Genomic DNA, 26,344 nt, shown 5'->3' with positions numbered 1-26,344 from the left:
TACGTAAACTGCGCCCAGATGACCTTTTGTTTTTGTAAACTGCACCTGAAATTTGATCTATGTTAAAAAGATATAATGTAAACTGCGCCCGACAACTTATGGTACTAGTGGTAGTACGGGTAGACAAAGGTTGCAGTGGTGGTATGGATTTACGGGCTGTGGTATGGAGAATGAATCTTTCTTCACTTTTTTTTTATTTTATAAATATTTAATAATCCTATTTAACAAAAATTTTTAATTTCTAAAATTCAGACTTTTTTCATTTCAATTACCGTATTTATATAATTAAAAACCAAAAAAGTAAAAAAATTGATTTTGTACTAAGACTTTTAAAGAGAACACTTATTAGCGAAAAAAATGTTAGCTAAAAATATATATTTAAATGGGAAAATTAATGAAATGTAACAAAAGATAGATGACTTGGAACAATATAATAAATTATAAATTTTAATAGTGTTGGAATTAAAAGACAAACATTAAATAAAAAATCGCAGTGACACCGTACAAGCTGACACTATGTTATATAATATTATACAAATATAATAATATGTATTAATGGTTTGTTATTTTGTTAAACTAGCCAGTAAATGCAAAAAGTATAAGTTGTGTAGACGATAGATACAGTATAATATTATAATTGAGTTGTCACATACTCACATCATCTACTCAAATAACAACATTCGGCCGTGTTTTGGTATTACGTCCATTTATATTTTACATGTATTTATTCGTTATATAATTTATTTGGGTAAAGTAAAACGTCGACGCTATACCGGCCAAGCCTAAATAAGCGACCTGGTACTAGCGGTAGTGCTTGGGACAGTCAAGTCTGGTGCATACTATTTGCCTCCCAAAATATACGAATTGTCTTCCATCCCTATTGTATATCAAAATGTTAATATATACACTAGTTGCCTCTGATGACCAGATAGTTCATAACTAGAGTTGCCTTCTAAGAATTTTTACCCTTGTTTCCTCCCGTTTAGTATTAAGTAGTGGTTCATAAACTTCACTAAAAAAAATCCATATAAATAGATCAATTTATAAAATTAACATAACATACTTAATTTAATATAATGTTATGTACTAAATAATAAATATTTGAGTTGTTTAACGTTTATAAATATAATAATTAAGTTTACAGTAACAAAATAATTTTTATTACTCTATTATTCTATTTTATATTATGTACAATTTCAGTTATTTAGAATTATTTAATTTTTTTAATTTTTTAAAATTATTTTATGTTTTATTATTAAAAAATTATTATCAGACTTAGGTATATATATTATATAGATACACGTATAAAAATAATAGGTAAATAATTATATTGATAAGAATAATAATATATACGAGTAAATTAATCAATAAAAAAATATTTAATAATTTTATATGTATCTACAATTATAAATATTATTATATTATACAATTAATATGTAGTATTGTGGTTCATAAACTACAAAAATATAACTCTTGTTTCATGTATACATAATAAATTGTTGTATACTAAGTCATTGCGTTGTTAAAAATATATAGTTCAGTTGAAAAGCAACAATTTAAAATCGCTTAATAGTATTTGTAAAAATAATATCGTAAAACTAGAACGAGTGTTGTAAATCAATTAGACGTTACTTAACCAATTATATTATTTACTATAATCTGGCTCAACCGCTCAGATTTGGTTTACATTATATCTTATAACATTACACAAAAGAGTATATTATCTTAATGTTTAGTCGGATAGATATAATCGTATCAATTATAAAAAAAAAAGTCATAAATTACGACTTTGAAATTACAAACTTATTTTGATACATGATGTTCGAAAATGTTTGGACCCACTTATATATTTATTACTTGGCTATTAGGAAGCAACTAGTACTAGACACTTTTCGTTTACGATAAAATTTAGGGTATGTCGGGAGGCAATTCGTTTACAAATTATTGATCTTTTTGACTTCAGGAGGCAACGAGTGTGCACCTGTCAGGCCGAGGTGTGACTCTAACACTCGACAATAATGGAGATATAGTGTTGGTATTTACAGTCTGGGAGTGGTAAACCACCGACTAGCGCGTGACTCAAGTAAGCGACTACTATACGGTTACCTGCAACCGACTCGGCAAAGCTTAAACCAGCGGCCTACGTGGGATGGCCCTAATAAGGGTCATTTTCGTTGTGTGACAGTATTGGGCGTGATATGAAGCCCGGTTCTAAGTCGGCAGCGGGTGGTATATGTTAAGTCTCATGCCGCAATTATTGGCGTAACAGGTGTTGGTGATCGTCGTCGGATATCCTCGATAGTTGCCAATAGTCTGGCGGTAGACTAGATCGGAAGCGGTGATGTGGATCTTTTGGTCTTCGTCCTTCATATTGTTCAGTAGATGTTGACAGTTTGGAAAATGAAATAAAACTGAAGAATCATGACATAGTGCACCGCTATTTGGCTATTTATGCGCCGTCCCACACGTGGCTTAACCTTGATATTGTTGGAAACCGCACCGATTACGTCCGTTTCCGTATGCCGATCCCGATGCGGGATCCACTTGTAAGTTGAAATACTACTTTTCTTTAATCAATGGATTTTGATTTAGACGATGACCGTTTTACTCGGTGTACGTGTGTTAGTGTATACCGTAACATTATTTTCTGACAAAAATATAGATCCTTTGTATGAAAACACTTATGTTATCATAAAACAAGTAAAAGACTGTTCGACAATAACTTATTATAGTTAAATTAAATATTAATTAGTCAAAATCTATCTATTATAAGAATAACTCTAAACTTATTAACACATGTCACAAAATATGTTTCACTCGTCAAACTATAATAGTATTTGTAAAAGCTGTATAATATTAGGACAAGTACTATTATATATTTGGGTAGGTATAACAATTGATGATAAATTAAGATGGAATAATCATATTAATAATTAAACTAACTCTTTGCAATATTTTTTTTATGTTTTTAATGAAATAAATTTATTTTTAACACTTACATTAAATTAACTATGTTTGTCATTAGTGCAATCCATAGTCAGCTATAGATATGTGTTCGGGGACTGGCATATGACTCACATATTTATAGGCTAAAGATTACCTTAAATAGCTTAATTAAATTTTTATTACTAAAGCAAATGTAGTATATCTCGTATATCTTAAACTTAAAATATATATTTTATTATTATTTTAATATTTTAATAATACTTTACCTGGTTTATTCAATTTTAGACATAATATTTCCAAATTAACTCACACATTTAATATGCGATGCATAGAAAACTTTAATGTAATATCTGTTCAACATTTTAAAAAGAAAGTTGGAATTAAATATTGTATCGCTGTTGCTGTTCAAATATGTAGATTGCTTATAATTAATATCCACGACTTTTCTAATTTAATTATGTTTAAGTTATTTCTGAGGAAATTCGGCTTTTCAGAGGAGAAATTTTTTTTTTTAGTTTATTGTTAATTTTCATATGTATACAATATTTTTTTCGCATGAAATGTATGTATATTATTACTATTATTAATTTGTTACAATATTTTACATTATTATAAACTGTGTTTTTAGCTCAAATCCAACCTCAAGATAACCCAGATAGTTACAGTGATAGATACAAAAGGATAGGTAAATTGTATTAAACATTCAAAGACAATATTACGTATGATATTTATAATATATTTTAAATTATGTTTTTTTTTGCAAATAGCGCTCAACAAGAGTGTACTTTTAGAAAAAATGCGTAAGTTTTAATATTTTTAGATTATTTTTTCCAATGAAAATTATTGAATTGTGAGAAAACGCCAGATATAATTATAGCTTCAAATAAAACCCATTATAGTGTTAATATTAGGCATAATACTAATTATATATAAGTGTGTAGTAATATTACTTTTTATGTAAATAAATAATGAATTTAGTCAATTTTAAATCGTAAAAATGATAACCATAAACTAAGTAAAATTCAAAAATGTAATTAGATAGATACATAATTAACAACTATTAGAACTATAAACAATAAAATTGTAAAAAGAAAAAAAAATTTTTCTTATAATAATATTTATTTATGATTTTCTTAGTAGTTTATAATTTTACAATATAATCACAAAATATTATAGTAATCCGTTCAATGTAGTAAGTTTTATTTGAAAGTTGTGATTTTCCATTAACGCCAAATAGGCTGAATTGTATGTTTGGTTCTCATTTGATTTGAATTTTTAACTTAGTATAACAAGTAACAACATGCACATTGAGGTTTAAATACTTGATATTAATGTATTATCTGAATATTGTACATGCACAAACTAAAGTAATTACGTTTTTCATAATAAATCAAAAATTTACTATCATTAAAAAATGTCACTAATAATAAATTGTGATAAACAATTTTGATTTAAGATATTCCATTGCGTCAAGATTATTGCGTTTTTGAATCATGTAAGTTGTTTAATATAATTTTTTCTTAAAAATATTTTGAACTAGATAGAATCATTGTTAAACTGGTTAAAGACCTAAAGTATTAAAATTCTTATTATTTAAAGATCGTTAGTAAAAATTGTATAATATACAATACCTCGTTTACTTGCGAATATACCGGCTCTTGAGGTCCTGAGGTCCTGAGATAACCTAATCTAACCTAACCTACACATAAATATAATATAATATTAAATAAAATTTACCTACTTAATTCACTAAAATATCAATTAATACATTAACTCTTACATGATAACAATATGTATTGTGTAATATATAATCAAACGTGCCTAGTTATTATGATATTACCTCCTCAAATGACGGTAGACTAAAATATTTCTCTAAATAGGGATAGATACAATACATAATTTTGTATATTTTAAATAAAAAATAAAAAATACATTTAATTTAAGAGAAAAATTGATGAATTTTAGAGTACTTTTAAAGGTATTATATACTTTTATAGTGATTTGCGTTCAGTACATGTAATATTAAATTTATTATAATTACAGTTTTAGAGTCGTTAGAGAAAAACGACTATGAAGATATAATGAACTGTATGTAATATGTTATTGTTATCACTTATTATTATATTATATTAGCAAATTTACTTAAAACTACACTACAAATTGTAAATTGTATATTTTTATAAAAAAGAATAGTGATATTTAAAAATGGTTATTTGAATGTGACTCGTTTTACTATAACATAACTTAGTAAAGTTATAGGTATGGTTTTTTTTCAATTACCCATGGAACCATATTAAATACATTGAATATTCTTAATATCTATCTTGAAAGCAATAAATTTAATGTATTATGGTGACAGAAGGATACAAACAACTTATTTTATAACTGGTATACACCACAATAGTGTACTAAATTACTAACATAGTAACATAATAATATTATTAAAGTATTATACAATTTACAGAAATACCTAATATCAAAAAAACCGAATTCTTATGCTAGCTGTTATTAATAACTATACAATATTAAATATAACAGTTCATACTATTTAAATGTAGTAAATAATATTATATATTGATTTACTTTTATAGAATAAACTAAAGTACTAAACTACACTCTGATGTACGAATGACTTAACTAAAATATTAATTTTTTTTATAACTATTATGATACAGCAATAATTTAAATTATTATATATTATATTATATGATATTGATTTTGCGCTCTCTCAGTCTTTCTCTCTCCCCTGTCTAAAATGTACCTAGCATTTTTATAGACAACTCAACTTGAATTTACAAAATTGTACATATCCTTCAATTAAAGAACTTTCGTTAATATACGTACTTAGCAATCCTAGAAAATGATTAAAATTGATGTGGTGTCGGGACCTACTAACATAATAGTATAATACCCAAATGTATACTGACCATTTCGTAAATATAAGTACACTTCATTGTATACAAGTAATAGTCAGTGTCTTCACTAAGGATGGATGAGTTTTTGGCCAGAATTAACTTTTTCCCTTTTCGGCCATTTTAGAATGTCCATTTTGGCCAATACACTATTTTGATCACCAATTTAAAATATTCATCAGATTTTTTTCTGTTAAGCTACCTATTTATATAATAATCAAATAATATTATTAATTTACAATTTATATATTAAATTAGGTAAAAATGTAAAAAATATGAAGTTATTTTGTATTATCAATTTACACAAAAATTAAAATTAAATTATAGGGATATTTAATTGTTTTTATAATTGTAGAAAATCCGCTTAACGAATTTCTTTTGTGTAATCTTTCCTCTCTCATATTTCGTCATGTTGGTATAATTTTTATTCTGACAATTCCTAACTTTTCCATCTTATGGAATATCAGCTCTTTGTATATTTGCATACGATTCTGTTTGAATTTCATTTATTGTATTCAACAAATACATAATTGAAGGAAGTTCTTGCAAGAACATTGGTAAAAATATAAATGGAAAGACTCGCATGAATTTGTTGTTCTGGTTAAATCAGAAGAATCAGAAGATAGCAAAATATGCTTTCCCCACTAGTATAAGTGTCCGTTAATAGTCACAGTATAATTACAATTTATTATCATCAGAACATACTGACATTAAATCTTCTATATTTCCTGGGACCTGGATTCAAAAATAACGGTCCAAAAGTATAATTTATCCAATCTCCGAAGTCTGAAAATCATTTTTTTTATTCACTAACCAATCCTAAGCTTTGGACTAAAATTGGATAAAAATATCCTAAGATTGGATAAGATGAAATCTATAGCCAATAATTTTTGAATCTGGCCATATTTTTACGATAGCTTCATGTATTATTATCTCAAATACCGGTTACAGATTTTGGAGAAAATAATAAATTACATTTATTAACAAAGCTGCAGTGTAGCGTAAATGTGTATGTTTCAGTTGACTTGTCTGTCAGTAAACAAAAAATAAGAGGAATATAATAGCCATTCTTCAAATAATAAATTTTAAATTAATATTAGTATATGTTTATTATATAAAATAATTAGTTAAATAGAAAAAAACGTGAAGAATATTTTAAAATTTGTGACCAAAATAGAGTACTGGCCGAAAACAGACATTTCAGGATGGTCGAAAAGTGTCCCACCCTTCACTAAAAGGTTTCTTAAATTCGTCATTCAAACCATACTGTAATCAGTCATTTTTTCACTTGTTATTTTATTCGTAACAGATAATAGATTATATAATAAAAAATAAAAAAATAAATTTATTTATTAATATTATTAGGGTCATTACTGTTAGACACTAGGTATACCGTCAATAGATAGTGGTAAATTGATAGCGCGACAATTGATAGTGTACTTGCGACAATTGATATTGTAAAGAGGTTTTTTAATTCCGATATTTCATAAATAAACGTTAACAAATTTTTCAATAATTAAAATAATAATTACAGGTTCTCACAAATAATCAGTGTCAATAATTATGTTAATATTAATAATAGATTTTCAAAAATCAACTTTTACAAATTGTACAATGTTGTCAATGATTAAAATAAAAGTACTTACCTAACAAAAAAAATCAAACATAATTATGATTTTCCACAAATAGTCAATTGCCAATCGTCAATGTTAAATTCATCAATTCATCCGTAAATATGAAAATTTTTTACTGCACTACAAAAAGAAGAACGTGTTAATCTTTTGAAAGTTGAACAGTTAGTCGCAGGAAATCAACCACCATAAAAAAAAACAATTATATTAATTGATAAAAAAAACTTAAAAATATATGTAGCGATTATAATAATAGAAGTAAAGAAAATTATTTAAAAGGGGTTGCGCATAATTTTTAACTGTAAGTTTGATTTTTTTATTAGGTACTAGGTATTATTTTAATTATTGACATTGTTTATTTGTGAAAGCCTATAATTTATTATTATTTTAATTATTGAACAATTTGCTAACGTTTATTTGTGAAAAATCGGAATTAAAAAAACCTCATATGATACCATTGGCGGTCATCAGTTGGGGGGGCTTAACCCCTCAAGTATTTTAACAGACCCCCCAAAAATCGAGTGTTATAATAATATATTTGTGTATAGAAAGGGGGTGCGGGGTCAATTTACATTGGATTATAATAGCCCCCTAAAAATTCAACCAAATGCCCACTTATGCATGACACTATCAATTTGTCGCGCGATCTATTGTTCACTATCTATTGACATGGATTCTAGACACTAGAAAGAAAACTTGCTATTTAAATATAAAATTTTATGTTTGAAAATGTGCATACTATTTATCTACATTATACACATTACACATAACAGGTACGTGCAATAGTTTGATTTACCTTTATAGATTTATATATCCATTTAATACAATATGTAAAATACTTCTTGATCACGTACAAAAATGTAACACCTCTAACCACTACAGATATAACCAACTTTTGTCACTGAGGTGAAGTTTAAAATAAGGTCGTCACATTAATTGAATCAACCATCAACATACAGCTCATGTTACAGTTTTCATAATAATAACAATTTTTTTCCAGTATTTCCAAAGTATTATGACACATTCCAGGAATACAACGACTTAATGAAAGACCGTGGTAAGCAATCTATTTAACGCAAAAGTAGTTTTACATTTTATTACATAAGTCCGTTTGGTTTGTGAGATTTGGAAATTCTGATCATTTTTCTTTGACTAATTTTTTTTCTTATCGTCTACGTTATGTTGGACTACAAATACTTAATAAGAACATTTTCATACACCAATATTAATTTTAGTGCATTGTGAATATTATGTAGGTACCTACTAACCTATATAACGAACCACCATTATTGTATTTATTTTTAACTATGGTATAAGTACATAAATATATTATAAAACATGTCAAAGCACGTTTGTTATATATAAATATTTGTTCTGTATTACAATTTATCTCAAAGACCCACCACACCTAACTAGGTATTTTGTGGTTACTGTACTAAATATTAATTTTAGTAAGTAAATTTCTACACGGTCATAAAAATATACCTATAAAGTCATATTATCATGTTCCAAAACAGTCTCGTTTTAATGCAAATCTCATGGATTGCTATCAGGACTCCAAGTCATCAGCAAAGTAAAATATACTTTTTCCTTTTCCACCGATTGACTTTTCTGTCAAAATGATTCATTTCCCTTTACTGTTATATAAAAAAAATTAATAGATAGTGTGCACATAGTTATTTTATAATAAAAAATATTGATCTTGATTAAATTACTAATTACAGTTATAAAACAATAGACACTACGATAATAATTTTATAAGTTGTTAGATATTTACATATAATTTCGCTACCCGATAACAGCTTTATCGCTGATTATCGTATTTTCATTGTAAAAATAAAAATAAATTCCAATTACTTGATGATCATTTTTGTTCTCATCGCTATTGATTATGTTGATCATGCTTGTGTAATTTGTATCGTTATTTTTTACTTATTTAGATTTTTTTTTTTTGTATAAAATACACGCAATAACGAAATTGTTGAATTTAAAAATACACATTGAAAACGATTGTTAATTTTAAATAACTGTACTTTTTTTGTATCTGGTCTATTAATAAATCAACAAATTTAATTTGTAGGTGATGTATTATAAAAAAAATAATAAGGCAAAAGTGTATACTGAAAATGATGCTGTAATACAAGATCATTGATAACAATCATGATATCTTCGTACACTGATTTCCCAAATAGATTTTTTTTTAATTCATATTTGGTTTAGAAAACGTTTAAATTTTAATCACTGCCTAGAATTATAATGGATAATATATAAACGAATAATATATAACCCTCCCCAGTCCCCACATTAATATACAACATATATTTTCTCAATAATCGACTCAAAACTGTTACTTTATCTATTTATTTTTACCAAAATATTTGATTATTATTTTAAATATTGTTTAACATGAGCTTTTAAATCCTTATTTTTATACATAGGGCTACAACTAGTTTCATCAGATTATTTCAAGATGTTAAAGAGTGGTAAATTTATATTTTGAAATGAAGTGATTAAATTATTAATGATTAATTATAAGTGAACCTAGTTATTCTAATCAATAAAATAATATTATATTTTATGGATAATATGTTATGATAAAACATAAATACCTATATATAAATTTCATAGATGCTGATAATACATAGTATGAAAACTTTTAAATATAAATTCGTATAGTTCTTTAAATATTGTGCACAGTTTTATTCTAAACAAATACAATTTTATTTTTCAATTTAAAAGGTGCAATAGATTTTAAAAATGCTATTTTTTTCTGAAAACATCAATTTACCATTTAATATAGTATTATAGTAAAAAAAATTACTATAATCTTTCCAGTATTTTATTTAACTTAAATCCTATTTAAGAAAAAATTCCCTGGCAGAATATTTATTCAAATTACTATATGTACCTCGTTAAATTCAGGAATTTAATTATGTTTTTATTTTCAGCCTATCCACACTTGCTTGACAATAATTTCGATGATTACATAACAAGAATAAAAAACGGAACCTATTTCCCCAAAAGTAGTATTCATAACCATTTTTATAGTTTATTGTAAAATATTCTATTAGGGTACTAATTTTTTTTAAATTTTATTTATCGAAAAAGGTTAATTTACAATATATACAAAATATGGATTAAAAATTAAATGATATGGAAATATAATATAAAATGGGGCTTGAATGACTTGAGAAAGGGAACAGTTCAGCAACAGTAGTTGACAGATGACAGTAGCAACCTTCCTAATTAAGATGGGTTCAGAAGGGAACCATTTCTTTATTATTATTATAACTTATATAAAGGTGTCTCTTGGTAATTTTCTTTTAACTCTTCTTAGTGGGTTTTTGGGAATGATGATTGATGACATACGAGAGATTAGTGGGTTTTGGTTTGAGTAGAGTTTGGAATGCAATTTTTTGTAGCGACGGATTGCTACTTCGTTAGCTGTTAGGATTTGTAAATCTTATGTAGAGTATTGTTGGTTATGTACCATGGTGCTCCAGTAATTTGTCTAGGATATATGGATTGGAAGAGAAAGACTTGGATTGGTCTTAAAGTCGAGTATTTAATAGCATGGTTAAATAAACAGTAAATAAATTATTGTTTATTTTGCCTTAGATTATAAGTTGTATTATTATCAGAATTATATAATTTATTTCATGAAATCACGACACCATCTAATGTTCACTGTGAGTGTTAATAAAAGTTTGCTAGAGCATGACAAGAATTGAGTTAATTTAGTAATCACTTCACTATAACTTTTTGGAAATACATAATATCTTAATTCGAGTTAGTACCTTCCTACAAAAATATTGTTTATACTTAATACGACTGCCATTTATAAATCTTTCCTTAGAAACAAGAAGCGTATTTTATATTTAAAATATTAATATTCAAGTATTGTTGTAAATATCTGTCTTGTTGTATTATTTATTCAAAATTGTTATCGTTTTAGATATATTGATTATGACCCAAGATCAGTTTGATCAGTTTAAGTTCCGTAAGTCCTAAGCCATTTTATAAAAATAATATTTTATCAAGTTAATAATATTAATTGATCAAATGTAATGTATCAAACATGAAACGATATGTATAATAATATAATAATAATAATGTATAATTATTATAAAAGCCATTGACAAATAAATGCATAGTATATTATATTTTTTATTGTTTGAATATATTAGTAATAACGTATGTCATTATAAAAGTTTTAAGTTTTTTACTTATTTAAGTTAAGTACAAACAATATGTTTTATCTAATGTAAAAACGATGTTTCTTAAATCTTTAACAACCATATAGTTCTAAACTTAGATAATTATGATATTATATTCAACGTAAATAATTACTAGTATTTATAGTGTATATATGAATATTTTTTTATCAGGTATTCCTAAAAGATTTGAAACCATTTCGGATTATAAAACAAGAATAGCAGATGCCTGTGAGTAGAATATTTTAGTCAAAGAATAATTACTATTATTATAATTTGTATTTGTATAATATATTTTTAATGTCAATATACACAATAAGTTAAAGCCGTAGTTGATTACCTCCACTAAATAATTGTGCCTACTCTAAAAACTTAATATTTGTAAGTAAATAATAGAAAATAGAAAAAAATTAATAATCCAATACGTTAAGGGGATGGAATGATGAAAAAAAACATTAAAAATCAAATTAGTATCATCATATATATGCTAGGCATTATTATTTATAATATTAATTTTTAAACCGATATTTCATTTATTATCATTTTATTTTTCTCTATATTAACCAAATTGGTAATTTTATATTCTCACGACGAAATCACATTTCGTATTTCACGAACAATTTGTTTTTCAAACATCAATACAATTAATACACTTAAGTTAATTTACGTATAATAATACCATTAAGCTATTCTAAAATGTCTACAAATATCTATATATTCATCAAGAAAACAACTTACTATAGATACGATTTTACATAAATATCATACGTCTATATAGTGATCTTAACATTTATTTCTGATTGTGAACAATAAAATTTTCATCGATAAAATTGTATGTTCTCTTAAAAAATTTCACGTTTATTAAAAAAAATCCGGGACAATAAATTCTATCTTGACCTAATCGTCCTATCTAACCATAACTACTTAATATTTTTATTTTAACATTTTTTACTTGTTGATTTCATTAGAAGTATTAATCATTAAGTATTACAATTATAGAAATAGAAAACATACTTTTATTTTTAACAAAAACTAATTGAAACTTGTACTTCATAGTGACATACATTTTATACACGAATCAAAATATATATTTGACTTCCTGTATCAAACTATTTTTTTTAATTAAGCATATTTCTTCTCCGAGTATTTTTATCATATTTTCCATTTCACTGTTAATAATAATTCATTCTTTCTGTTTTCAAAATTATTAATTAAACTATTTGATATATATGTTACGGGTAAGGTCCAAAAACGGTTAGTGTACATATTACCCGGGTAATGTGAAACTTATCCATATGAATAGTGTAATGTATACATTATCCACCTTAAATATGTATTATCCAATCAATTTATACATTATGCGGTGTGCTGTGGATAAAGTATTTGTATTACTATAATCGTAAACTGATAACGTCGTTACAACATGACCAACGCATCAAACACTTAAAATGGTTCAATTATACCCGGGTAATATGTACACTAACCGTATTTTGTACTTTACCCATAACATATATATATCAACTCGTACACAGAAATGTATTCCCCTTTAATTTTTTGTATATAATTATTAAACACTGAGAATACTTTGTTTAAATTGCATATAGGTACAACAGGGACTTATCATTTTTAAAAAATCAACTAATATCTTAGGATTTGAGTCTTGCGAAAGAAAATATGACTTTGAACCATATTGAACATTAAAATAATTCGATCGATAGCAGGTGATAATGTTAGCCATCTTGTCTTAGTATGAGCTAAAATATCCCGATACTGAACATCTATATGCGTATTTGTATGTGATTATTTATAACAAATATTTTTTAAAAAAATGTGTTAAAAAAGAATTTCAAATCCGGGACATTATTATGTTGATAGCTAATTCCGATAACAACACCTTGTCCCGAAAAAGTTTTTCGAGACACCGGGACATGAGTTCCCATAACGTCCCGGAAATCTGGGATGAATGGCCACCCTAATATACTATATAGACCAATAACCATAACCATATAAACATTCTATAAACCATCTTTAATCTGAATGTACATACAATTTAGATAATATATTTTAATAATATGTAATTTATTAAATGATATGAGTTACTATCATTACGGCGTTACTTTTGATTTTAGCGACGGATTTGTATACACCTGATGATATTGAACGTTTAAAATGCAGTGAGTAAATGATTAACAATAGTTTTAAGTTTTTACAATATACCTATTAAATAATTTTAATAACTTAAGTATATTAAATTAAATTTTTTTACGTATTTTGATTTATAATATTTGATGTATCATATTTAATTGTTGTTTCATTGATTAAAATTATAATACTATACTTAATCAATAATACCTAATTTGTAAACTTGTGCGCTCTAACATGAAGAATTTGTTCATTTTCACATAATCTTCTCGAGTATGAAATAAATATATTTTATTGGATAAAACTTTATTTATAATCTACATACATAATAGCATAATAATTAATAAGTAAACGTGAGACAAGATAATTATGTAGATGGATTGATGGAAATGAGTGGGAAACCCGTTAATTAATAGCACAGTCTATGATTGATATTATGGATATTATATTATTTATAGATGTTATACTTATATAAGCAGATCCAATAATAATAATTAAAAAATAATCACTATTTTCAGTTTATCCAAAAGTTTGTAGTACATTTTCAGAATTTTCGAAAATTATGAACGATTTGGGTAAGTATTGCCGGTGACAGTGGTAATATTTTATCCAAATGAATATTATATGAATATAATATTTCTTTAATAATTGTTCATATTTTATTAATTTGTATTATATCGGAATCTATTTTAACCAAATCGTTTATGACATAACTGTAGGAATGCCAATGATTACACAAACATTTAATTTTTATAATGATCGTAAGTACATTTGAAAATAATCATTACTAATTAGTAGTGGCTTTATACAGTTAGGTCATATATAAGATATAAAATACAAATAATATTATACATTATAATATTATGTAAGTCCAAAGTTATACAAAATTTTCACGTTAAATAATCATGTTATTTTTTTAATAATTTTACGATACTAAAGATGTTGACCTAAATAATTGCTTCTTCATAGTCATATTGTGCTTAATTGTTCGCTGTACAATCCGTTTTAATAAAAATCCCTAAATAGGTATTAATGATGTATTGCGTGTTATTATAAGTTGTTTAACTATCTACAGCTGTTATTAAACTTGAGTAAATGAATTAATAACCATAAGGTAAAAATCGGAAAATAATAATTGATCTAACATTATTAATTATTATTATATAAATACCTATTATCTAGTATATTATACTAAGTCGAAATAAGTTTTATTTTTATGACAGAAAAAGCAATTGTTTTTATTTCTCATTTATAATAGTGGATCACGCTTTCCAAAAATCATCCTACCTTTAATAACGACATCAAATAAAAATAATTGTCTATATATTTACTGTTGCAGAAGAAAAAATTAATATTCATTAACATTTTTGAATTATTTCAGAATTTCCCAAACGTGGTGAAAATGACTATAAAAAATTCTGCTCCAGATTGAAGTTCGCAAGTAATACGCTTTAAAATATTTTAATATAAATAATACGAATATTAACTGTTTAAAATAATTATGATATCATTATGTATTGTGTTATATTTTTATATATTAAATTCCCAGGTTAGTTTATGAAAACGTAAATTATTATATTATTGGGACGACAAGTTATGTTAACAATGAGAACCTTTTTTAACAGACAACAAAAAATTAATATATTGCCATAATGGTTGGGAAATGATTTTTTAAACTATGGGTACAAAATTACTAGTTACTACCTATACAATTTTATTCAAACTCAATTTTCAATCAAATTTCATTATCTTATGGCAATTATCCAAACACTCTCGAACAGTCTAGTAAAACACCTTAACCGAAATTTACTCAGAGACCAACACTCATGTACATAATTAATAATAATTAATCTAATTCAATTAAAGTTATGTCTCGGCTACGAGACCGCTCAATTTATTTTTATTACCATCCAGTATCCACGCCATTATTATTTTAATAAACGAATTCGATTTATGCGTATTTTGTTATATTATTATCTCGTGTTATACATAAATATATTGTTAAAGTCATAAATTTAATGAAATTTAATTTTCAGAATCAATCGCAATGTCAGAAAAGGAGTTCAATTTATTAATTTCAAGTAATTTGTTAAATACAAAAATATTTATCATTTCAATAAAAAAATTATTTTGTAAAAATATATTTAATTCACATATAACATTCCTAAACATGTAATATCTCAAATCTATGTGTTGAAAATTTAACGTAGTTGAACCAAAATATATTTATTTAATTTATACTTATAAAATATTATACTTTACATTATATTTAAACCTTAAGCTGATTACACAATATGAATTTATTTATCCGTGAATAATGTTAATGCAATGTAGTTTGAACAATTCACAAGAATATTGTGTACAGTTTAAAATAAACACAATACACCTTGGTAATTTTCCACAAAAAAAAAGTTCAGAAATAATGAAGAAGATAATTAATCCAACAGAAAAATAGCAAAGTACAAAAAAATAAATTTCTCCAATGAAATAATAAAAAAATAATATATTTTACATATCTAATAGAGATATTAGATCAATATATACGTAGTATAAAATGAAATTGCTTTTTTTGTTGCGGATAAACTACAAAACGGTTGAATGGTTCTCGATACGGTTTTAATTGTTTGATAGGCAATTAACCGAAGAATATTTATGTGTATAATTTATTTGTATAACTTGATTAATAGCATTCTACTAAACCATCAAACTTGTGCCTCAGAGACGTAGGTTAGGTTTCAATAGCAATGAAATTACTGGCATTTATTTAAAACCCTCTTGCGCAGTAGCACTTTGATATGATTTAGTTGAGAGTGTCTCAAGTCGAACCACGATACATTATATGCCCATTTTTTTACTTATTATTTTTATTTTTTTTTTTTTTTTTGTATAAAAAAAGAACACAAGACTACAAATCAAAAAGTTGAGAAATTTATTGATTGAGTGCATCATACTGGAGAAATTGTTTTAATACCAAGAATACCAATTATACCCTAAGATTTACCTTTTCAATTTTAACGTATTCAATTTTCAATTGAATTAGCATTTTGAATGACGGACAACTATGAGTTTGTTCTCAATTGTTGAATTGGTTCTCAGGTTGTCTACAAGTAACATAAGAATTGTTTCCCGCAAGCTTTCATGATAAAACAATATTGTTAAATAAACTTTTCAAATTATATTATGACATATTCAACCAGCAACAATTTCCTTCCCATTTTATACAAACTCAGGACTGTATAGAATTATCATAGATGTATACAATATTTCAAACACTATCTATAATACCTAGGTATGGTTAAAAATATTGGTCAGTATTATATTTGTCAATAATAATAATTAAGTGAAACTAAACAATTACTACTAGATACAATTAGATATAAAATTATATTTATAAACTTTTTATAACAGTTCTATAAATACTTAGTGATAAGTAATTTTATTTGGGAACCAATTCGAACAGTTGTATACTGGAAGTAAATTTTTTGAGAACCAATTCGTACACTTTATTTGACCCGGGAACCAATTCCGCATTACCCAGAATGACAATCAATAAAATGTGTGGACAAACACTTAACGTTGCTGAAATTTATCTAAGTGTTCAATGTTATTCACGCAGTCATGCTTTTTCTCGCGTGACACCTAAATTAAATCTGTAAATTTTTGCCCCCAATTTGGAAAAATTCGACATCGTCGTTTATAATGAAATTTTTTAAATCTCTTAACTATTATAAAAATACTGACATAATTTTTAATTTTTTATCCATACATAATTATACTTCAAAATTTCAATACACGAACGCTAATTTTTACGCTTCATAGATTAAAAAATAAAAAGATAAAAATTAGCACCAATTTTCTTATTGACACTAGGCAATAACATTTTTTTTATTCAATACATATTATAATGTTTAATGATAAAAATAAAAGTTTAAAGGATATTTGATTTTCGATTCTTTTCACGAGCAACGCTGTACGGGTACAGTTAGTAATATATAATATATAATTAAAATAAAATATTAAGTCAATATAAATATATTCCTCGTTTTAAAGTAGGTCACCGCAACCGATGTATTAAATTAAAAAATAAAATAGTTTACCTATACTACACTGAACATTGTTTTGAAATAAAATCGTTATGTGTAGCAAGCTTATTAATACATATCATATTTGTTACGACTATTTTGAAATCCAAGATCATAGTTATATATTTTATATTATATAGTTAGAAAATCAGAGAAATCCAATATAAAAAATATGATGAAAAAAATAACAAAATGATTCCTCACTTTCTCACTTTTCAATTAATTTCACTATCATCTTTACCTTACCACAAATATTTTTGGTGTTTAATGTCGAAATGTATCTGAGATTCAGTTTGCTTTAAATAATCAAATGTTGACCCATGCTTCAATCAAATGCACGAAAAAATTGTATGCTATTTATATATTTTTAATTTAGTTAGCCATAACCACCACCATCGTTATTTCCTCGGCATTTTTTTCACAAGATTTGCATTTTTAAATTAATTTCCAAATCCACTCAAAAGCACTATAATTCTATAACAGTATGTTTATGTACAATTTTTTTATTTTTTATAAATAACACATATATTATAAAATAAAAATTTGTATTAATTCAAACTTGATATCTTTTTTTGTAGGATTTCCAAAAGCACCTGAAATATATCACAGTTATAAACAGAGGTTGCAATTATTATGTACGTTATAAAATAAATTCAATTAAACTGTTTTATTACAAAATTAACACTTATTACTAAAAATGCAGTTATAGCTATTTTATAATTTGTCTTCGCACAAATTTCTTAGTTCCAATAATATGAATATTCAATTGACATCTTAATTGTACATTTATTATTTATAAAAAATTAGTAAAATAAAATAAGTAGTTATAATTAACAAAGCATTTAGATTATAAAGATTTTAAAACCAAATAAATAAATAGTTATGAATAAGTATTTTATAACGTTGATCAGTATCATTGATTCAGAAATAACTATTTTGGGTTAAATATTGTGATGATATTTTTAAACTTGCATTGTTTGTAATTATTTAAATGATTTTGACAACCGTAATTATTATATTATCATTTAAATAATATTCTTAAATCATAAAATAGAACATTATTTTATAAACGTTTTCAGTTATAAATCCTTTAGATTTAAATGATTTCTATGATTTAAAAAACCGTAAGTATAATTTAAAATGTACCTAAAACGCTAATACGGAGGTGTACCAAAAAGAAACCGAACTTATTTTTAAAATATTTCTTTTACATAATTTTAAATTGTTATAAAACGACAGTTTTTGTGAAGATCATTTTTTTTATATTTTTTATCTATATCATTTTTAAAGAATTTATTCTTTTGAATAACAACATACACTTTTATTCCGTACTTCAAAGCAGAATATTATTTGAAGTATTTCAAAGTAAATATTACAATATAATTTACAACTCAATAAACTCAACCAAATCTATCTGTTTTCGTTTTAAACATAATTTAAATCTTAAAATAATGATGATTCAAAATAAATATCAAAAAAATAGAATTAATTAAATTGTATCAAAATATATTTGTTTTAGTGTTTTCAATACCCTATGAAACTTACGACGAACATTATAAACGCTTGACCAGTTATTGTGAGTTATTAATAATATAAATTTTATCTTACCTGTATTTGTATATTTTGCATTTGTGTAATGATTGATGATTTGACGTTGAAATCCATAATTTTACAAAACATATTATTTAATTTACACTTTATATTACACATTACACAATTAATATTTAAAAACATGAATACTAAATAGTAAAAGACAACTAAAAAATATAGGCGTGGATGTATATAATTTTTTTTATTTTACATAACATAATATAAGTTAGAGTTTCTTCAAATTTTCATATTCTACATTTTTTTCAGCCAGTATTTGAATATTATGCTTGAAAAATTCAACTGTACTTTTTTTTCAATATTTTAATCAGAAACTAGGCTAATTGTTAAATATTGGCTTATTTTGAGTTAAATTATTAATTTTTATTAACCATATTTAATGGATACCTATGTAATGTTAAATGTTTAAATGTATAATGTACATTTTATGCTAAAACACTTAGTATCAACTATTAATATGTTTAATGAATGTAGATACATGGAAATCAATATGCATTATTTATCAAATAAAAAAAATTTCAATTAAACTGAATTTAGAAATTCTCTTTTAGCCAGAGAACCATTATCACTGGATCAATTTAAAAAAGAAAAATCACGTATGTTACTATAGATTTTAATTTTAATTTATTTGAAATTTTAAATAATTTTGTTCCTTTTTGTGTTGAAGTTCGAGTTCTTGTAGGTGAAACTTTTACGGATCATTTAACAAGAATAATAGATATATATTGTAAGTACTAGAAATTAATAACTTTTATTTAAAAAATTAAATTACAACTTAATGTTTATAAAAAATGTTTTTTTTATTTAACCCCTGTAAATTAAAATAAAATAAATATTTTTAAGATTTTTTCAACCAATGGCTAGTCATATTATTATCATTTCCTACAATATTACGTTTAGTAACATACTAAAATACGAAAAATATTAAACCTTGTCAATTTTTCATTTTAAATGTTCTTAAAATTGAGCACTATATATATATATTCCATAATATAGTATGTTTGTATGTATGAACTAATTAAGAGAATAAGTGCTTTTTTTATACTTTTGAAAATAAAATCGTATTTAAAATTGTTGAATATGTTAACAAATAAGTAACATATTGATCAGTATTACAACATATAAGCCATTTTTGGTTTGACACCTATGTATAAAATATAAAATGTAATTCCCTTGAATTTAAAACTATTAAATTTCAAAGTGGCACAGTACTGGCACACCACTTTATTCTTAAAAGGTATTATTATTATGTAAAGCAGTTTTTTTTTGAATATATAACTACCTAAAATAAATTTTAAGAAATTTTTAGAAATTTTTTGAATTTTAATTATCATAACTTTATTCTTCCTTTATTTAAAACATTTTAAATAAGTAAAAATAATATGTATGAAAAACGTTTCCTCTCTTATAACTAGAATTTATAATTATTATTAGACCCACCAGAGGAAAATTCGTATACAGAATCAAATATTATTACACTATCCAATAATGAAGGTAAGTTAATTGAATAAAATTAATTTAAAGAGTTTAAAAATATAATTTTTAAGTATTTTTTGTTAAAAATTCAAAAATAAATTGAAAAAATGCAAAGTTAAAGGATAAAAGAGAGTCAATCATGATCAATCAGTAAAATATATCTGCAAATATTAAACATTATTTACATGTACTAAATATATTGTTAATATGAACGAATTAAAATAATATATTTTAATAAGTCATGCTGTAGTTAGCTGATTTCAAAATCTCCATTAATGTTTAGGTATAGAAACACTGAAAAAGGACAAATTCATAGATCACGTACTAAGTAAGTTATTTTATGACTTAAAATTTTACTATTATCATGTTGCTTCAATTTGAATGGTTACGTATTAGTACAATTTTTAAATGATGCATACGACTAAAAGATAACTTTTAAAAGTGGATAATTTGAAATATTTTATACCAAAACCGAAAATTTATAATAACTATTCAAAGTTAAAATATAATTTTTAATTTATAATATATTTTCAGCGTATCCATTCAACTATGATAGTTTTGAAAATTTTTCCTGGAGACAATATACAAGAAATTCTGATACTAATCGTAAGTATCTCATTTAATGTTTCATAAAAATGAATTTTTAAAATTACTAAATGTTGAATAACACTATTGAGAATATCTATTAACAATTATATAAAATTAAATAAAATAACATAGTTTTATCGTATAAATAAATATTTCTTCGGAGGATACCTAGTAGTTATTATAATCTAATTTGTTTAGGTGATCCAAATGTTACTACTCGAATTTGGTATGATCGAATGAAGAAACGTAAGTCGTTTTATACTTTTGGTTTTTAATTTTTAATATTTTATCAAATTGTATTTTTCATCTAAATAAAAACTAAAATACGCGATTAATAATTACAATAATAATAATATGAAAAGTAATTATATTTTATTGTTAAATGAAACACAAGAAATTACCATATAATGCATAGAATTATTTTATAATATTATAAGAGCAATAATGTATTATGAATTTTAAATAACTAAATTGATGAACTAAGATCAAGCATAGTCAATATCATATTAAAATTACCTAAAATAATATAATACACCCTTTAGTTAGTATCTAAAATAAATAATGCTAGTCAAAGGTCCGTGAATTTGGCCACCCAATTTTAAAATTTTAATCTGAGTTTTCTAAATAAATTTATAAGTATTTCTAAACACAAATTAAAAATTTGTAAGTCGTTCATCCCTTAATTAATTATCCCTAAAAAGAAGTTAGCAGTGCTTCATAACTAAGGCCGCGATTTAAGCATTTATGAATAATCGTAAACAGCTGGACTTATAAATTACTAATTTTTGCTTACAGTACTTAAATGACCCACTAATTATTGAGAAATATTCAAATTAAACGACTAATTTTACCAAGGTCGGCTTTAAATACGACAAACGCATATGACGACACAGAGTGCCAAACACAAAACGGCGCGTGAGAGGTGTCATAATTTTTAGAATTTGATCAAAGGGATAGTCACTAAATTAATTATTTCACGGGGCGCTAAAAGTGATAAAGTCGGCTCTGAATTTCACAGACCTTTAGTAGTTTAGTATAATCTTGAATTTATTACTAAAAAACCTTAAAAATATTAATATTATAAACACTACTTCTGATTATTACATTTTCAGTCTTGCCTGGATTCCACGAAAGTATTGATATCTACAGAAATAGAACAAAAGAATTAGGTAAGTACTTCATAAAAAAAAATAAAATTCTCCGAGAGGTAGGTGTCAATTATAAATTTATAACTCGTCATTGATTAGGTCACTATAACAAATATGTTAATTTTTAATTCAATAATAAACCATTGCATACGAAAAATTATTGTGAGCGGAGATATATTTAAATTTTTAGATATAGTCAGCATTATTACTATATATATATTTTATTAGTTACTTGTAATACTATTATAGTAATTTATTTTAATATCAATAGGTAATACGGTAAAGTAGGTTTAATACATTTTTTCTGAAATCGTCGTATTTATATTATAATAGTATATATTTAATCATATATTATTGTCCTAAAAATTGTAACTAAAAATTCTTTTGAAAAATTCTTGGCTATGTATCTAGTATATATTTACAAATTAACGTATGAGACTTATAGACTGAGCGAATTGCTACTAAATGTTGTTCCAAATCGTGCCAAAAAAAGTTAAAATGCCTGTTCTTTCTTAATTAAAATGTACCTTTTACTACCCACTCTAAAAAAGGTACCAACTAGATTTCGTTTATTTTATATGAAGTGAATAAATCTTTTTCTCTCTTAACATAAATATATGTAAATTATAATTTAATTTACGTATAAGATTAACTGTTTGTATACCAATATCGGATTACTAATCAATGAATGTCTCCTTACAAGAGACAATTCAATTAAAAATTTAGGAATATAGATATTATATTAAAAATAATTGTAGCTAAACACTACATTTTTTCCTATTACTATATTTTGTATAGATCTATTTTTCTTTTTCTTTTTTGCATTGAATATTATTACATAAAAATATTGTTATTATTTGTATGTAATTTTTTATATAATAGCTAGGTACTGTGTACTATAGAAATGTTAAAAATATTTAATTTACAAAATTAAAATTTAAACAAAATTCGTCTATATAACAAAAATTGCAAATTTTGAAGTTAAAAATTCATAAAAATTTTTGGTTTAATATCTAAGTTTGGAATTTAATAAACAATTCCTAATAGGTAGTTTATACTAAAATTGTAAAATCTAAAAAAAAAATACATAAAACTACTTTTTATAGATATTTAAAGTTCAAATTTGTTAAATAATTTTAAGTAGTCTTATTAGTTATGTTATATGTATATACATTTAAAATTTTCAAAAACATGTGGCCTTTTCTGATCTTGTATTAAAATTAGAGTAAATTAATTTCTTCAAAATATCATTATCTTTTATCTTAATTATTTCTCCTCATAAACTTGTTATGCTGATACTGTGGGTAAATAAAATTATAAACATCCTTCATGCAAATTATAATTTTAATACATGGTAACGTTTTATCCCCAAGTGGATGATCAAATTGATGATAAAATTTACACGATATGAAATTTTAGTATCCATTTTGTGAAAAAATATCCATTTCATGAAATTCTTAATTATTTCACTAAGTAGAAAAAAACGGTTTCCATTTGATGAACTGGATAATTTTTCATAAATAATTTAATCAGTGAATGTGACATATATATATATATATATATATATATATATTATATATATTATATATAATAGGACTATTTTAACATATAAGCAACTCGAAAATGTCAATAAAAGTATGATAATATGATAAGATTGTTATTTATCCATCAGAATAAAAACTCTAGACTCTAAATAATATTAACATTTATCGATTTAGAATTTCCAGAGATCACAGTAAAACAATTCAATCGACATATACTTGGTAATTTATTAAATTTATTTATAATATAAATTATAGATGAATGTGATATAATACAATAAAATATCTTAACTACATTTTATTTTTTCTAATCTTAATTGATACGTCATGTTAGTGCTTAACAAAACAAATATAGTTATGGATCAACATTAAAGAAAAATAAATATAACACATTATAACTACATTATGTATTCAAGTATAAGATAGGTATGACAAATCGTTGTAAAACCTAGCTACACCAAATCAATTATTGTAATTTTTTTAATAGAAATAATCCATTACTTAAATTTAACATTCTTAAACTAACCGTTTTTTAATAATTATTGAAAAGCCTAACCTAACCTTGGAGTATTCAACAATAAATTTTGTTCATTTTTATTGATAAGTATGTACTTTTAGATTACTATCAAAGTAGAAGAAAACCATTAATGATTGTCGAACTTTAACTGTACCTTGTACCTATATACGCAATAAATGCATTATGACAAAATGTTAATGCATTTTACGTACTATAAGTCTATAAAGACACATAGACAATAAATAAGTTCAAGTAATTATCCACTTATATTATATAATCACATACTCGTAGTTTTAAAAAAAGTTACCAGTAGTTGATGGCTTATGATTAAATACCACGGGTAAATCAAGAATATTTTTTAATTTTTATATGTTTAACCGAAAATGTACTTGAGCACCACCCTCGTGGTTATTTGAATTTTATATTAATTGACACATCGTATAAACTTTGATAAATTTTAAATAAATCAAAAATTCTATTAGATATATTTTAATGTCAATAATTTTTTGTTAATTTGATGTATACATTCAAACATTAGAGTGCTTAGTTAAAATGTAATGTTTTATTGTTTTTACAGAGATGCCACATCCAGCAGAAACATTTTTAGTTTATACTTCAAGAACTAAAGATATGGCCTCTTCTTATAATTGTAATACTAATATCAAATATTTATATTAGTTTTAAAAAGATCAGCAACTAAATAATGTGTAATGTAAAAATAAAATTATTTCAGGCACGCCTTACAATACACTTATTATATTATTTTGAATCACTTAGATCAATGAATAATGACTTCTTGTTGAAATAATGATGACTATTTATCCTAAAATATCAAACATGTTAAAATGCACTGTAAAAATATTTTAATATTATTATTAATCTTGAAAATCATATGAAACATAGTTTTTTCGAACAAGTTAAATGTTCAAATGTATAAAGTTTATTTAAATACATCCAATAATAGAAATGATCGTTTTCACTAGAGTTACGCAATAAACATAAATGTTATTCGTACGTAATCGAATAAAGGGTAGATATGATCGAAATACATTCCAACTACACATAGATATCCAATTATAACGATATAATTTACACGGTAACATTAAATACAATATTATTAAATGGTAAATATTACCAATAGTAACCAAATGTTAAAATTGCGAATTTTTTAAATAACTTGACTATCATAATAATTTTTAGAGGAACACTTGGTATCGGGTATTAGTGGTATTACACTGAAGAGATTTTAAATTACGAGGGAAAGTAAAATACGAAATTCTATTTCACTAGATAACAAATTATTTAAAAACTTAACTCATAAAATTAGAATACGTCAACGTTTAATCAATGAATTGATAATGATCCTCTTCTGCAAATTTGGTAGTATGGGATCATAATATTGTAGAGTGAATGTAAAATATTAAGTATGAATTCAGGAAATCTAAGACATATACATTGAACGCGTTCTATAGAATACAGTCTTCCGACGATCCGACGTCAGTGAAAACCCTGACCGACAGAGTTATATTTAAAAATAGC

The 26,344-nt window shown here is 24.4% G+C and overlaps 1 protein-coding gene across 4 annotated transcripts in view; it reads left to right on the top strand.

The window, feature by feature from the left end:
* Positions 1–26,344, top strand: part of LOC132931772 (uncharacterized) — a 130,789-nt gene that overhangs the window by 52,159 nt on the left and 52,286 nt on the right. For all 4 annotated transcript variants that reach the window (XR_009662777.1, XM_060997759.1, XM_060997760.1 and 1 more), the window contains 26 exons: positions 3,575–3,631; positions 3,714–3,746; positions 4,403–4,441; positions 4,990–5,034; positions 8,490–8,546; positions 9,928–9,972; positions 10,438–10,512; positions 11,445–11,489; positions 11,878–11,934; positions 13,833–13,877; positions 14,364–14,420; positions 14,565–14,606; positions 15,227–15,286; positions 15,882–15,926; positions 18,506–18,562; positions 19,007–19,051; positions 19,447–19,503; positions 20,087–20,131; positions 20,203–20,262; positions 20,970–21,029; positions 21,295–21,339; positions 21,546–21,617; positions 21,798–21,845; positions 22,712–22,768; positions 24,466–24,510; positions 25,383–25,454. Coding sequence is in view for 3 of the 4 variants with exons in the window: in XM_060997759.1 (XP_060853742.1) it covers positions 3,575–3,631; positions 3,714–3,746; positions 4,403–4,441; positions 4,990–5,034; positions 8,490–8,546; positions 9,928–9,972; positions 10,438–10,512; positions 11,445–11,489; positions 11,878–11,934; positions 13,833–13,877; positions 14,364–14,420; positions 14,565–14,606; positions 15,227–15,286; positions 15,882–15,926; positions 18,506–18,562; positions 19,007–19,051; positions 19,447–19,503; positions 20,087–20,131; positions 20,203–20,262; positions 20,970–21,029; positions 21,295–21,339; positions 21,546–21,617; positions 21,798–21,845; positions 22,712–22,768; positions 24,466–24,510; positions 25,383–25,454 (1,365 nt within the window). In the remaining variant the exon portion in view is untranslated. The remainder of the gene's footprint in view (positions 1–3,574; positions 3,632–3,713; positions 3,747–4,402; positions 4,442–4,989; positions 5,035–8,489; positions 8,547–9,927; positions 9,973–10,437; positions 10,513–11,444; positions 11,490–11,877; positions 11,935–13,832; positions 13,878–14,363; positions 14,421–14,564; positions 14,607–15,226; positions 15,287–15,881; positions 15,927–18,505; positions 18,563–19,006; positions 19,052–19,446; positions 19,504–20,086; positions 20,132–20,202; positions 20,263–20,969; positions 21,030–21,294; positions 21,340–21,545; positions 21,618–21,797; positions 21,846–22,711; positions 22,769–24,465; positions 24,511–25,382; positions 25,455–26,344) is intronic.

This window comes from Rhopalosiphum padi, chromosome 1, assembly GCF_020882245.1.
Source record: "Rhopalosiphum padi isolate XX-2018 chromosome 1, ASM2088224v1, whole genome shotgun sequence".
Taxonomy (NCBI): Eukaryota; Metazoa; Arthropoda; class Insecta; order Hemiptera; family Aphididae; genus Rhopalosiphum; species Rhopalosiphum padi.
Note: the sequence above shows the minus strand (reverse complement) of the source record. Positions and strands in the feature narration are given on the sequence as shown.